The 14,700-nt window shown below is 33.2% G+C and overlaps 1 protein-coding gene across 3 annotated transcripts; it reads left to right on the plus strand.

The window, feature by feature from the left end:
- The first annotated feature begins 617 nt into the window (after positions 1-617).
- On the plus strand, positions 618-8,835 carry LOC102628575 (kinesin-like protein KIN-7N). Of its 3 annotated transcripts, none has more exons than XM_006487713.4 (19): positions 618-814; positions 1,767-2,056; positions 2,148-2,237; positions 2,775-2,893; positions 2,978-3,091; positions 3,178-3,259; positions 3,372-3,439; positions 3,528-3,605; positions 3,755-3,897; positions 3,983-4,085; positions 4,226-4,306; positions 4,563-4,631; positions 4,705-4,764; positions 4,866-5,018; positions 5,241-5,534; positions 5,964-6,047; positions 6,461-6,619; positions 6,715-6,984; positions 8,165-8,835. In XM_006487713.4, exons 2-19 carry the CDS (start codon positions 1,912-1,914, stop codon positions 8,597-8,599), a joined length of 2,547 nt encoding a protein of 848 aa, XP_006487776.2. In that variant the 5' UTR covers positions 618-814; positions 1,767-1,911; the 3' UTR covers positions 8,600-8,835. The 3 variants fall into 3 exon arrangements, with proteins under 3 accessions (XP_006487776.2, XP_024957466.2, XP_006487777.2); XM_025101698.2 differs by having other exon boundaries at positions 1,792-2,056; XM_006487714.4 differs by having other exon boundaries at positions 619-814; positions 8,177-8,835.
- Positions 8,836-14,700: the final 5,865 nt, after the last annotated feature.

The following is a 14,700-nucleotide window of genomic DNA, read 5'->3' on the forward strand; positions in this document are numbered from 1 at the left end:
TGAGAGACCAACGTCGAGAGACCCATGGCTAGAGACCCACGACCAGAGACCAACGCCGAGCAGCACTGCCTGAGAAAGTTTGAGAATAGAGACGACAGAGAAGAGAGAGAGCAGACCCACGGTGAGAGACCAACGGCGAGAGACCCACAACCAGAGACCAACGTCGAGCACCACTACCTGAGAAAGTTTGAGAACGGAGATCAAAGAGAGACACGGCAAGAGAAACAATGAGATTTCTGTGAGAGCAAATGGAGAAAAGGTGTGTGTCGCGTGAGATCTATTGCGCGTGTGTTGTGGTGGCTATGAGTGTATCACGTGAGTTGGCTCATTTTATACCATGCACAAAAAGCACCGTTCGGTGCTTATTGTGGTGCTTAATGTGGGAAGAGTCTCATTTTCCTTTAAACAAACAATAATTTACTTTGAAGTACATGTGGTTTACTTAAAAAGCAAAAATATAACTAATTTATACAATCAATCAATCAATTAAGTCCTTACAAATTTTCCTTTTTCTTCACTTAGGTCCTTACGTCGCGAGGGTATAATTGTCGTAATTCACAGTTCAAAATTTAAAATGGACAATATAACACGAGACGTGGCCTTGGCCTTGGATCGATTGATTAAACTAAGGTTAAGAACAAACCCTAGTTAAAACTAACTAGAGTTAAATATCTACTGTAAGTCCCGGTCCCGGGTTCCAAAATTTGAATTTTTTGAGAACAAAGCAGAGAGCCACCAGAGAGCTTCATCACCTCCAGCCATTTTCAGACATTACAGATCTGAAAAACCATCAAGTTCGTTCATTTGCCCTAAGGTACGCTACCTTGTGAACCGCGTTTTTTTTTTTATTGCTTCCGGTTGGTTATTTTGAAGTTTAATTAGTTTCGTTTTTGATAATGCATGTTAGTTAGGGATTTTGTTTCCGTAAAAGGGTAATGGGTATCGTTGAACTGAAGCTAAGATTTGGAAATTTATGGATTTTTAAGGAAAATTTGGATTGTGAAATTTTGGGTTGATTGTTTAATGGTGAAATTTCGTTTGTAATTCATCATTAAGTGATACTAAAATGGTTAATTTTCATTTGTTTTATTTTAGCATGTTGATACTTTTCGGTGAGTGGTATTATATTGCTGTAGCAGTGTTAATTTGCTTGTTCAAAGTCTTGACCTTTGTTACTTTCCATAGTCAGAGATTCAGGCATTTTGCAGTTTTATGTTTGTGTATTTGGCCTTCCTTTGGGACATATGATCAACCCTAGCTTAATCCAGTGAAAATTCCTCATATGTTTTGCCACCCCTGATATTGAAGGGTGAGGGAAAGTGGCATTTGATAATCCATTTTGTCTTTGAGCTATTTTCTTCTTTCAATACCAGCACCGCCCTGATAGTGATATCCATGAATTGTGTATCCTATTTGGATGTTTATCGGTTCTGGAAACACATACGATTGAAATGTGTTTAAAAAGAAACTTTAATCTTTAAAAGATGGAATAAGAAAAGGAATGTGTTCAGTGCCCTCATCAAGGATCATAACTTACAGCTTAGGAAGAAAATTGTTTCAATGGGTTGAAAAGAAATTCCTTTTCTTTTGGTGATTGCGCTTTTCTACATCATCTTCCTTTCATATTGAATAAGATGCATATGATTGCTAATTTGCTATTTTTTAGTAGTTTCTAGGTTTTTAGTTTTTTCTTGTTCAAAGGCGTTACAATCGTTAGTTTTCATATTGCACCATTGGTTTAATTTGATTTCACATAATATTATTAGGTGACAGATTGATGTCTCTTCATAGGCAACATGACACTCCTGTCTCTGTGAGATTTTCGTGGAGTTGACTATAATTTAATATCAAAATTCATCTTCAAGTGGAGTTGGCTATAAATTACCTTTTTGAAAAATAGAAGACATAGAGATGGAGAAGATTTGCGTGGCAGTGAGAGTGAGACCGCCTGTCTCACTCGAAACCTCAGGTGGAGTCTTTTGGAAGGTTGAAGACAATCGCGTCTCTCTTCATAGGCAACATGACACTCCTGTGTCTGGCACTTCTTATGCTTTTGGTAACAATTGCCTTCATCTTTCTCGACTTGTCGTTTGACCTGATCTAGTTTTTACATTTAAGTCTGTATCTGAGTGTGCATGTGTGTGCAGATCATGTGTTTGATGAAACTTGCTCAAATGCCAGAGTTTATGAGCTTCTTACCAAGGACATCATTCATGCTGCAGTTGAGGGTTTCAATGGTAGTTTTTCCTGCTTTTTTTTTCTGTTTATGTTTGAAATTTGAATTTTGAATTTTGAGCTCATTTTTCAGCTTTGTTGGCTATACTGTTGATTAGAGAACAATTTGAAAAAATTAGTGTATTACTAGGATTTCGAGTACAACATTTTAAAGAAAGCATTTCAAGCACATTTAGGGTCGATGAGTATGTTTGGAATTGAGATACTGTAATTCACAACTTGGAAGATAATGCAATCACTAGTTGTTATTTAAGTGGGTGTTTTGTCTGTAGACATTAACTGTTGCGTTTAGTTAGTAGACATTAACCACCAAGTAAAAGTGGGTTATCAAACACTTTTGTTATTGTTCTCTCAAAGTTAATTAGGAAACAAAGTGAAAACCACAATCTTACTGAAGAATGTGTTATGTGGCTTAAGGTTTTGAAAGTTAGAATCAAAGGAGAGAAGTGAGTTATTCTAGTGTTTTTTAATAATCACTACATAAATAGAAGCACATAATTTTGATTTGGAAGCTGATTGTTTAGATGTTTATTTCACAGGAACTGTATTTGCATATGGACAGACCAGCAGTGGCAAGACTTTCACCATGAATGGTTCCGCTGATAACCCAGGAGTCATTAGTTTGGGTGTTAAAGATATTTTTGACGCAATACAGATGGTAAGAACCAATTGTACTGTTATGAAGTTTGCTGTGTGCTTACAGGTAACGATGATTATGATATTTGGTATTTCATGTTGGCAGATGTCCAACAGAGAGTTTCTGGTTCGAGTTTCCTACATGGAAATTTACAACGAGGAAATCAATGATCTCCTTGCGGTGGAGAACCAGAAGTTGCAGATACATGAGAGTTTGGAGGTTTGATACTGATGAAGCTGTGAAAATTTTGATAGTTGTTGAATTTGTATAACCACTGATTTTTATTTTTATATTTTTTTTCCTAGCATGGGGTATTTGTTGCAGGTCTGAGGGAGGAAATTGTCAATAGTGCTGAGCAAGTGCTTAAGCTCATTGAGTCGGGAGAAGGTTGAATACTATGTGAATGATAGTTTAATGCTTTTAATGCTTCTCGTTTATGCTCCTTTCGTATATTAAATATCAATTTGTTCTTATCTTTATTAGTTATTTTCTTTTTCAGTTAATAGGCACTTTGGAGAGACAAACATGAATGTACGAAGTAGTAGATCTCACACGATATTTAGAATGGTATATTTTTAATGTTTTACTGGAAATAAAGCTCCACCTGGTCATTATTATTTAAAACTCATTTTTCATTGTTTAATCTGTATAAAAGGTAATCGAAAGCAAGGGGAAGGACAACGATTCTTCAAGTGATTCTTCTAGTACTGATGCTATTCGAGTTTCAGTCTTGGTTCGTAAAACCATTTCTAACTACCTATTGACTATTTTCCTCAAATATATGCATATGCTTGTTGCCTCTTATTTTTTGGATTTGGCAAGTCATTTAATATTCTACAACTCTTTTTATCTGCCCTTTTTTTTATTTTGCATGTAATGTAGAATTTAGTTGATTTAGCGGGCTCCGAGCGCATAGCTAAAACTGGAGCTGATGGAGTACGTTTAAAGGAAGGAAAGCACATTAACAAGAGCTTAATGGCTCTTGGCAATGTGATTAACAAACTAAGTGATGGAGTAAAGCAGAGGTACTTGATTTTCCTTCTGTGTGTGATTGTAGATGACAGTAATGTTGAACAACAGTTTTTAATGATAGAATTCAAACTAATTCAGGGGACATATTCCTTACCGTGATAGTAAGTTAACTCGCATACTCCAGCCTGCTTTGGGTGGAAATGCAAAAACTTCAATTATTTGCACTATAGCACCAGAAGAGGTAACACGTTATTTATGTTTTATATTTTCTGTTATCTTGGTTCTAACTTTTTTTGTTTTGAGAAGATGTGCAAAAGGATTGGCATCTTTTTTTTATTTGTTTAATTCTGGTTTAATTAATTGACATCATGGTACATTTAGGATCATATTGAAGAAACAAAGGGAACATTACAGTTTGCCAGTAGAGCCAAGCGTATCACCAATTGCGTTCAAGTTAACGAGGTCTGTTTATTATCTTGTTTGTATTTCAATCACTCGCTTTTAGTTGGCTCGGATAATTTACATATAATGTTTTGATATAATAAGACATAGGCAGGACTTCAACTTAAACTAGTAGAATTTAGCAATAGATGAAATCCTTTGAGAATCAAAATACTGACACTTGCCTATGGCTATTTATGCCTATTTTGAAGCTGCATTTCACTATCCTTTTGGTGGAAATTTGAAGAGTAGCTAATAGTGGTTCAATTTGTCACAGATTTTGACAGATGCTGCCTTACTGAAGCGGCAGAAATTAGAGATTGAGGAACTGCGAAGGAAACTTCAGGTTGTGACAGTATGATATTAATTGTCCTCATACAAGAGTTTCAAACAATTAATGTAGTTCATCTCTTTTATAGGGATCTCATGCCGGGGTACTAGAGCAAGAGATTTTAAAATTGAGGAATGATATGCTCAAGGTAATTTTTTTTCTCCTTGTGAATGAATTTACAATTTATTTCTGAGCGCCAAGGCTAAGTTACGTGTATATAAATTATATTTGTTCATTTTGCAATTATAGTATGAACTAGAGCGTGAGAAGCTTCAACTGGAACTAGAAGAGGAGAGGAGATCACGCAAAGAGCGTGACCAATGCGTCAGGGAGCAACAGATGAGATTACAAAATCACAACAGTCTTGTTACTTCTTCAGGTGGTGATGGAAGCCATAGTGAGGTATGACATACTTATGCAAAGCACAACATAGAAATTAATTTAAGTCACAATAAAGATTGTTGTAATTCAATGTTATATGTATTCTAATCAATGGAAACCTGATCATGTTGAGAAAACATTACTTTGTGAATTAATTTGTGTTTAGCTAGTCATCACGTAAATGAATCTATTATTTCACTATTTTTATTATTAATCATACTAATATTCCGTATTTACTGGTAGGAGCAAAATTCTAAGAGACAAAGCTTCTGTGAAGAATGCAGTGATAGCAATGGTATATGCCAAGGAGGTGCTTTTAGAACTCCTTGCTCTAAGGCAGCTCCTAATGCCTTTGTTGTAAAGCGATCAAATTATTCAAGGCTACCTGAATATAGCCCACTTCCAGATACTTTTAGCAATGTGGCTGATGAAGATACTTGGTTAAAAATGAACAAAGGTTACATAGCTGACCTTGATTCACTTCAGATGACTCCTGCGACAAAAGTTCAATCCTTTCCCCTAAATGATGGAACTCCTGTGAGTTGTTATTACTGAAGTTCTTGATGCAATTATTATGTTATTGTAATGGTTATAATCAATTCTGTTTTGAATAATACATCTATTATTTCTTTTTCTCCTTTAGTTTCAAGTTCTTGGGCTCTATAACATTGACAAACACTGTTCAGATTGCTTTTTAACTTGCTATGTTTGTTTTTCCATTTTTATACCCTACCTTGGTGCTGGAGAAGAAATATGCTAAATTGGAAAATGTTTTGGTTTATAGTTTGTCACCCATCTATTGGAGGCTTATCTTTTTAAAATCATGCCAGCTAAATATAACCTAAAATCAATTATAATTAATTTTCCATGACAGTTAATCCTATTAGTCACTCATTAGGAGGTTTTTGTTAGTAATTTTAGCAATTGCATAATTTCACACTGTTATTTTAATTGGGCTCTTGTCAGGGTTGTTCAAATGAGAACTACAGAGATGTTCAAAAGCTCAAAAGACAATTAGAAAATGTCACTGAAGAGAAGAATGAATTTCAGGTTGGTACATAGTCTTGTTTATGTTATAATCTGAATTTTCAGATCCTGCGTATGTGCTTGAACCTGCACTTGTAAAATATTTTTCATTTGTTTATTCTATTTTCTCAAAGATGAAGAATACAATTTTATTGTTGTGAATTGCACTTCTGCGTCTAGCTAATCTGCTATACATTGTAAGTGCTACTAATGGGTATATAAGTGCAAATTGCAAGTTCGAGTTTATAAAATAATCCTTCATAGCAAACATAACATAAGAGAAATAGTTTTAAGCCCTAGTTTCTCAATAATATTGCTTTTGAGCTCTTTTCTTTTTCCATTCTAAGTAAATTCTCTTACAGCCTTGAACCAATCAGTTTCTCTTTTATTTACATTTTGACATGCCTTTCTATGTTCATGCTTTAATGTTTTTACAGAGAAAGTACAGCGAGGAAAAAATATTGAATGCTCGATTAACTGGGGAGATATCAGAACTTAGACAAGAAGTACTTGTAATTCGAGAAATCCCTCGAAGACTATATGAATCTGTTGTGAGTTGCAAGGACTTTTATGAGGATCTTCTGTGTAGCATGAAGGTGAAACTTGTGCATTATGCCAGCAACGTTCAAATTTTTTCTTCAGATATTCAAAGAACTGATATTTACTTTCTGTCCTTTTGTATGTGAATTAGAGCTTTGCAGCTGATGGGGAATCTTCCACTGCCAAAAAGCTTGTTAGCATCAGTGAAATTGGCTCCAGCCTTTTCTCAACTCTGGAAACCAATTTCTTGATGGCAATGGATGGTGACAAGTCTTTCTCCAAGAATGATTCTCTAGTCCGAGAACAATGCAAGGTATTTCGTGAGAAGTTGAAAAGCACAATTTCAGCACTGATACTGTCAGAAAAAGCACCTATTGACAATAAGCAAGGAAAGAATTCACCATGTAGTTGCAACAATAAGGTAGCTGCCTGGTCACAATTATCAAGATATCATATCTCAATTATGCTTTTATTCTTTATGATGTTTGTGCTGTTTGTTTTGTCCATATTATTACCTCCGTTGACTGAGTGGTAATAAAAAATAAATTATATGAAAGTTTTGTCTTTATTGTTTATTTTGGCCATAAACCTCTGTTGACTGAGTGGAAAAAAAAAATTAAAATTATTAGAAAGTTTTGTCCTTTTTTTCCCAATAAATTGGGATTCATTGTAAGACCTTTTTGATTGGCCATGTTCTTCTTCTTAAAATCATAGAACAGATTAAACTTAAACTATTTATAGTATGACTTCTAGAAAATGGCATGTTTTCTCTACTGTAGATCCATCTTCCCTAAATTTCACAACTGTGGTATCTTGTTGATCTAACATGGCATAAAGCTACTTTCTCGAGGAATAAATTAAGGATAAACCTTGCTTTTAATTTGTTTGGAATTATGATCCTTAACAATTAACAGTTAACACTCTGTAAATCTGAGTTCAAGAGCTAGAAAAGCTTAGTAATTTTTTTTTTCCGGGAACAGAATGATACCTATCAAGGTTATCAAAATAGAGTGATCTCATCAACTATGTACTGTGTACCATGTGCTAGTTATGGTGTGACAGAAGTTCAACTTCTGAACTAGACCAAAAAGTTCAATATATTAGTTGAAAATCATATCCTGAGGTTGCTCATGGACTGCTATGACAATTATTTTTCTATCTTAATTAGGTTGTTTGTGCATCCAGTCTGTGGCTTTTCTTGACATATAATATTAGTTTTAGAAATGAAGCCTTGACTCGTATGTTGCAATGCACCAGATGTTAAAGGTTCTGGTACGAATAATTGATGTCTGCTAGTTGGAAGACTTCAAATTCATTCCTGCATATGTGCATACTATGTTTTTGCCCAAAACCAGAACATTGTATCCAGTCTTTTGCTTTTCTTGACATATGATTTTAGCTTTAGAAATGAAGTCTTGACTCGCATGTTGCAATGCACCAGATGTTAAAGTTTCTGGTACTAGTAATTGATGTCTGCCAGTTGAAAGACTTCAAATTCATGCCTGCATATGTGCATACTATGTTTTGCTCAAAAATAAAACATTGTAGGCTGCTTTCTATTTTTCTATTTTCTTTAAGATTTAGTTTTGATTGCGGTTAAGGGCTGTGCTCAGGAAGAAGAATCTACTTGTTGGAAGGAGAAATTGAGCAGTGAACTCAATACCATCAAGGAAAAGTACCACGGCTTGGAGAAAGATTTAGATCTCAACAACAAGTTTCTGGAAACTTCCAAAGAAATGTATGATAGCTTGGAAAGAGAGTTTCGGCTGTTGCAAGAAGAGCGAGATTCTTTGCTCAACAAAGTATCCGAATCATCTCAAACACTTACAATGGTTACCGACCAAAAGGAAAATGTCTTGAAGGATTATAACACTGAAGTAGAGAAAAAGAAAAATCTCGAAGAAGAGATTAAACAATTCAGCGTGGCTTTTGCATGCCGGCAGAAATCGCTTGTTTCTTTCCACAGTGATCTGAAATCAAAAATCGAGAAACTGAGAGCCCAAAATCCAGTTTCTGTACCCAAATCTCGAGGGTAATACTCAACATGAACTTTTGTTATGCTACTATGCTTTGTAGTGTATTGAGAGAGATCATTTCTATCTAATCCACATTATTTATTCAAGTTTTCATATTCTTGAATTGGAGCTTGTTTATGCAGTTGCAAGGGAATGTATTAGGTACTTCTTGATATCAGCTTGGTGTCATTAAACAGTTTCTGAGCTTTTGAAACAGAGATCTAAAAGTTACGTCTATAAATTCATATATTTTAAAATTTTACACAAAACTTCAGAATCCTAAATAAGATTATCAATCAAAATGTTAAATAGTTAAACTCTTTTGTGTTTTGGTAAGATCTCAAAGAAACTGGTTTGCGAGTTTCGGAAAAGGCTGTTGTTGCATGTGACGAACTATTTAAATTTCTTTTTTCACAAGCTCCAAAATTAGGATTACTTGAGTGAGGACCATTTTTAGCTCTTGTTCCGAATCTTGATTCTTTTGAACACAATCTTTTTTTCTTTTTTTTTTTTAAAGTTTAAAAGACAATGTACTCTTATCATAACAAATATTTCCCTTTCAATATTTCGCTAGATATTGTACAAAATTATTATGCTCAAGTCTCTGTCTTGCACTCTATCATACAAGCAAGTTGCCGTCTAACACATTTTTAACGCACGCAAGTCTTCTTCATACATGCAAGACTTATCTTGTACTTAGCATGTATTGACAGATCCTGGTGCGGTGTGATTACAGGATAACGTCTTACAAAAACGTGCAACTAAAAATTTAGAAATGGATTTCATTATTTCAACTTTCACAAAATTATAATTTTTCAATAAAACTACAAATTTTCATATAGCAATTTCAAAAGACTTTGTAGTAACTTAGTTGAGTATTGTTCTTACGCTAGAGATTTGGTAAGGAAGAAATAGAAAAGAATTTTGAAATTTTCGAGTCATACCCAAATCTCCGAATCAAAAGAAAAATTTGTTATTTGTTTGGGGAAGAAATGGAAGGTCAATAATAGAGCGCCACGTGTCAATGAAAAATTACATGGCTGACCAGAAGGTACCCGACCTACACAAGATACTGCTAATAGTCAAGCTGATACGCGGGGTGCCCCATGTCAGAAGTGAAATGGATAAAGAAATTGTCCGGAATATTCGCTGCATAAAATATCTCCATCGCCCAGAAAATAATATTTGATTTGGAATAATCAAATAAGGAATATCTTGTTGGAAAAGAAGGGACAGCTGGCTGCCATACTTGTCAAAAAGTAAAGGACAACACACTAAAGACAATAATCATCCAGACAGCCTCTACTGAGATATCCAAGACTACCATGCAGAATGCACCATGTGTAAAAAAGAATAAACCTAGCAAATAACGCCCTACTCGTTCTCCAAGCATGCTCTCATTGCTCTAAATGAATATACAAGCCAAAGGAATGGCATATTCTTAAGGGCTGATCAATAAAATTTCTCTTGGTGGCAGGCGACCAGGGCACCCAGGGCACTCTATATGAAAGCACTTGGGTTCTATTTTTCTCACTCATGAATACTCACAGCAATACACACAAAAAAATAGGCTGAGACTTTCTTCAATCTCCAGCCACCATTGTTAAGGGCTTGTAAGCTCTTAACATCTAAAATATTGCCAGTAAATTGACTTGAGCGTCGGAGTGTGATCGTCGGTCACTGCCAGCTCCACCTCTAATCTCTCTTCTCTATTTTGCAAGTTAAAAACAACTCATAAGCCAACTATCATTCTAGACTTAGGTCTTCCAAAGCTCACTCACTTCTTCCCTTCACTTTCAACCTCTGTTCTAAACCATCTCAAATAACGCACCCTGGGTTACGCGAGGCACCCCTATTATCCCTAATACAAATTTTATTGTTTTTAACTAAATTTTTGTTTCTTTTTCCTTCATACCAAAATTTAGTTAAAAACATTATTTATTTATGAATTTGGGACAAATAATTAAAGTTCCAAAGAAAATTGGAGATTTTTCTATATCGATTTGGATCAAAGTCGTTTATGAATTGAGTTTTAAATTAATAACTTACGATTCATTATTTTATTTGCTTCTTGTTTATGGGGATCAAACACCTTCTCAAGCATCAAAAAGTTCGGAGCATGTACTGGTAGTTAATAACATATTTAAGGTGGAGAAAATCTCGAATCAATTTTTTATTCTCCTAACGGCCAGTTATAAAAAGTTACTTAAAGACTACTCTAATCGAGTCCTCAAAAAATTACTTGATACCTTACTACTACAATAAATTCAGTTATAGTGCAGTCCGATAAAAAATATATAGTAGATTACAAAATTATAGGATTTTTGAGAATTTAATCTGATCAAACATTCAGGCTTTAATAGCTTTGATGTGAATCTAAACTAAGTTAAATTGTATTCGTTAATAGCTTTGATGTGAATTTCCAAAATAATAATAATAATAAATTTTAATGCATAAATCAATTCAATTTATCCAAATCATTGATGCGTGACTCAATAAATATTTATGAATCTAGGTTGAAAAGTAAATAAGCTTAAAAGCAATAATAACGACGTGGATCAACAACTGAAATTCGTATAAACAGGAACAAAATAGTGAACAAAACCACAAAATCAAAAAAGGAATATGAAAGGGTCCATAGACTAATAAGTACAGCCAAAGGGGAAAGTCGAGTGATCTCAATCATAATGTATGTTATTATCTTTCAATTTTTCGATAGGAACATATACCAATTTACATAATATCAGTAATGGTGCGGTCCCATACAAAAAACCACTAATATGAATCAAAGGAATTTGGCTCAAAATTGCTTATCTTTTTAACGAATTAAATTGAGTTGAATTGAATTGAATGGTTCCCACACGTGCAAAAGGAATTAGTCGGTGAATGAAATTGACAAGCAATTACCCGAAACCAAACAAGAACATCAGGGACAACTAAAATCTAATGTGTGGTCATTTTCTATTTGATTCTTAGAAACAAGTAAATGAGCAGGGAAATATTAATAATTCATGAATTATTGTTTCTTGCTTCAATGGAATTTTCTTTTTAATCAATTTTTTTTTTTATAAATTTTCATTGAGGGTTTATTTTAGTTCATTTGGTAGCATGTTGTTATTAACAAATAAAAAGTGCTTTTCCAAGAAATGGTATTAGATTTATGGGGAAAGTGTTTTGCTATTAGTACTTTCAATTGTTTCTTTTTTTTCTTTTTTGGGGGGGTTATTCAAAACATTTTATCTAATCTTTTTGGTTCAACAAAGTAAGACTATGTATACTTTTTGTAAACGCAATTAGAATTGAATTTAGTATATGGGAATTTTAAATCGTTCAAGATTATGGTCAAGGTTTGTTCACTTCCGTGCCGCAGTAGCTTAGAACAAATCAATCTTAATTAATTCGAGACTTTTGAGTCAACAAAGGGAATTATATCATGATAATGGAAGAACTTTGACTATGAGCACCTGAGGGTAATACAATTGAATTGCCTCAAATCGTCTTTATTCATGTACTTTTTCAAAAAAATAATATATTACAATAAAAAATATACTTATATTTACAATTAAATAATTATTAAGACAAACGTAAATAAATTTTATTACAGAATATATCTGTAATCACTAATATCTAAGAGATGTATCTGCCCTACTTACAATTTTCTCTAATGTTATGTTAATTATTGTCCTAAGAGCAAAATTAATTAAAAGATATTTGTGAAATAAAAAATCTATCATAAAGGGGAAGAAAAGAAAAGATATGACTACCAAAAAATTACACACCGATGTACTTTTAAAACATTTAATTCAATGGTGATAATTAATTTCTTTAAGAGGAAAAGTTTGTGTAATTTACAAATGTCCCTATTGTACATAAGTTGGGCTCACTCCATGATTGAAAATTTGGAGTTGGCATTTACAATCTAGCCACCATACGCGATGTATATTTTTCATCATAGACAAGATCTATTGAAGCTTTCGTTAGCATTTGATTTGTAGAGTTTGTATCCTTCTACACGATCAAAACAAAAATTAGGCAAATTAGGCATCACAAGTAATCCTATATATGTATAGTCGCCATTTTGAACTCTGATGAAACTTGCTTACCCACCACTTGATTTTGACGAATCATCCAAATACAAAGAAAGATCATGACTGCCGGTGATGGAATTACGGGTGGATCTTAATTGATGATGATGATTTGACATAGCAAATATGGCCCATGTGTCAACTTTTATGTGGCTTAAGTTGTTGACTTCTTTTTAGAATCTTAGATGATTACGGAGTGTTTTCTTAAATTACATTTATTGTAAGTTGTAAATTTTTGACTAAATTTTTTTAATGTAAAAATCAGTCATAGAATAATAGAATTAAGTGGGGTTAATGGGTGAATTTTACTTAATTATAAATTATATTAAACATAACTTAAGGGAAACCAGATTATAAAGGTATGTAACTAACAATATCACTGCTCCCTTTCTTTAAATATTTTATTCGTACATTTCATCTCAATTGATTTAAGACATTAATATTATTAAATTAATGTAAAGTTGTAGGTGAACAAATTTTTCCTTCTTTATTCCTATTTTTAGGTAGTTGTGTGTTAACTAATAAAACGTTTCAATATGAATCGATGTGTTTATTAAAGAGATGACAGAATTCTGTAGCATTACTTGTTTAATATGCAAAGTGATGCTTAATGAAGTCATATTCTAAGTGACGCTGTCTTGACATGAACGGATAACTAGAATTATTAATCATACTAATTAATTAAAACAATCCATTGTGAAATCAACACAAAAATAAATTGGGGTCTACAACAAAAATTAAAAATTCATTTTGGGATATGATTAGTGTTAATTAGTCATATGGCATGTGTTAGGTGCCATGATTAATTTCACCATTAACCTCCATAAAAGAAATTTCATGAACAAGTTTGTCTTCGAATTTGACCCAACACATTTTTCTTCAACACATGTCGCTCATCTTTGATAAAATTAAAAATAATAATCATGAATGATATCAACATAATAAAACAAGTCCATCTATTCATATATCTAATAACTTTTTATTTGATTTATTGATATCAGAAGTCTGTTAGGATGTATTTCAGTGTACCCAAAATCGAATTTAAATTTAAAATTTATTTTTATAGAAGGCAAAAATTTACTCTTACGCATGTACAAAGTACTCAAACCATCGACCTCTATATTAACAAGAATATTTTTATGGAGTGACTTTGAATTAGGAAGTTAGCATGCATAAATTATGATTATTATTATTATTATTATTTTGATTACATGAGATTATTTCTCAAGATACAATATATTACATGCTACTATAACTGATATTTACAATCACATAATTATTGAGATTACTTTACATAAACTCTTATATAGCACGACCTGAATTTTAACCCTCTTTAATAATCGAAAGACTTCAACCCTCACTCAAGAGATAATGTTTTTGTAGGGGTTCAAACCACTTCCCTCACACTTGTGAGGGAGTGCCTTAACCACTGGGTTTAAGGTCCAATGGTTAGCACGCATAGATTATTATTAATGATTGAAAATAGGATACTTACGCTACATAGGAAATGAACAAAAATTCTCTAAATTTTCGCAATCTTCGGCTTTTCTGAATATGCACGCATGTATACAGTCCAAACTAAGTTATCACATTTATTATCGTAATTAATTTCATCTTTATTTATCAAACAATATTGTCAAAGGATTTGAAATAATGTTTCTTGAATTTTCAATTTCATTTTCATTGACAGTAAATATCTAAAGAGTGTCATTAATAATAAATGAGGGCTAATCTAGTACGCGAAGCCATTCATGTTATGGTGCACGACGTTGTGCGTGGCAAATCATGAATGGGCAGTTGTGGTGCCCACAGAATAAAGCCTCCAGTCATTTTTTGCCACGAGTGACATGACACACCATAACGTGTACAACATCGTGCACTATATCAGAGTTCAATGAATAATAATACAAAGTTTTAAAAGTTAATCACTAAAAATTACGCCAAAAGTCAATACATATACCCTAATATTCCAGCAAGCATTACGTAAAGTCAAGTTTTTGCCACATTTTTCTATAAAATTATTGCTTTTTTTAACGA

This window comes from Citrus sinensis, chromosome 8 (genome assembly GCF_022201045.2).
Source record: "Citrus sinensis cultivar Valencia sweet orange chromosome 8, DVS_A1.0, whole genome shotgun sequence".
Lineage (NCBI taxonomy): Eukaryota > Viridiplantae > Streptophyta > Magnoliopsida > Sapindales > Rutaceae > Citrus > Citrus sinensis.

Bases quoted from the DNA above. Each gene is read 5' to 3' on its own strand.
- LOC102628575 (XM_006487713.4), top strand. From the start codon at position 1,912: ATGGAGAAGATTTGCGTGGCAGTGAGAGTGAGACCGCCTGTCTCACTC. The intron at 4,632-4,704 runs GTTGTGACAGTA...TCTCTTTTATAG, and splicing joins AACTGCGAAGGAAACTTCAG to GGATCTCATGCCGGGGTACT. The intron at 5,019-5,240 runs GTATGACATACT...ATTTACTGGTAG, and splicing joins GTGATGGAAGCCATAGTGAG to GAGCAAAATTCTAAGAGACA.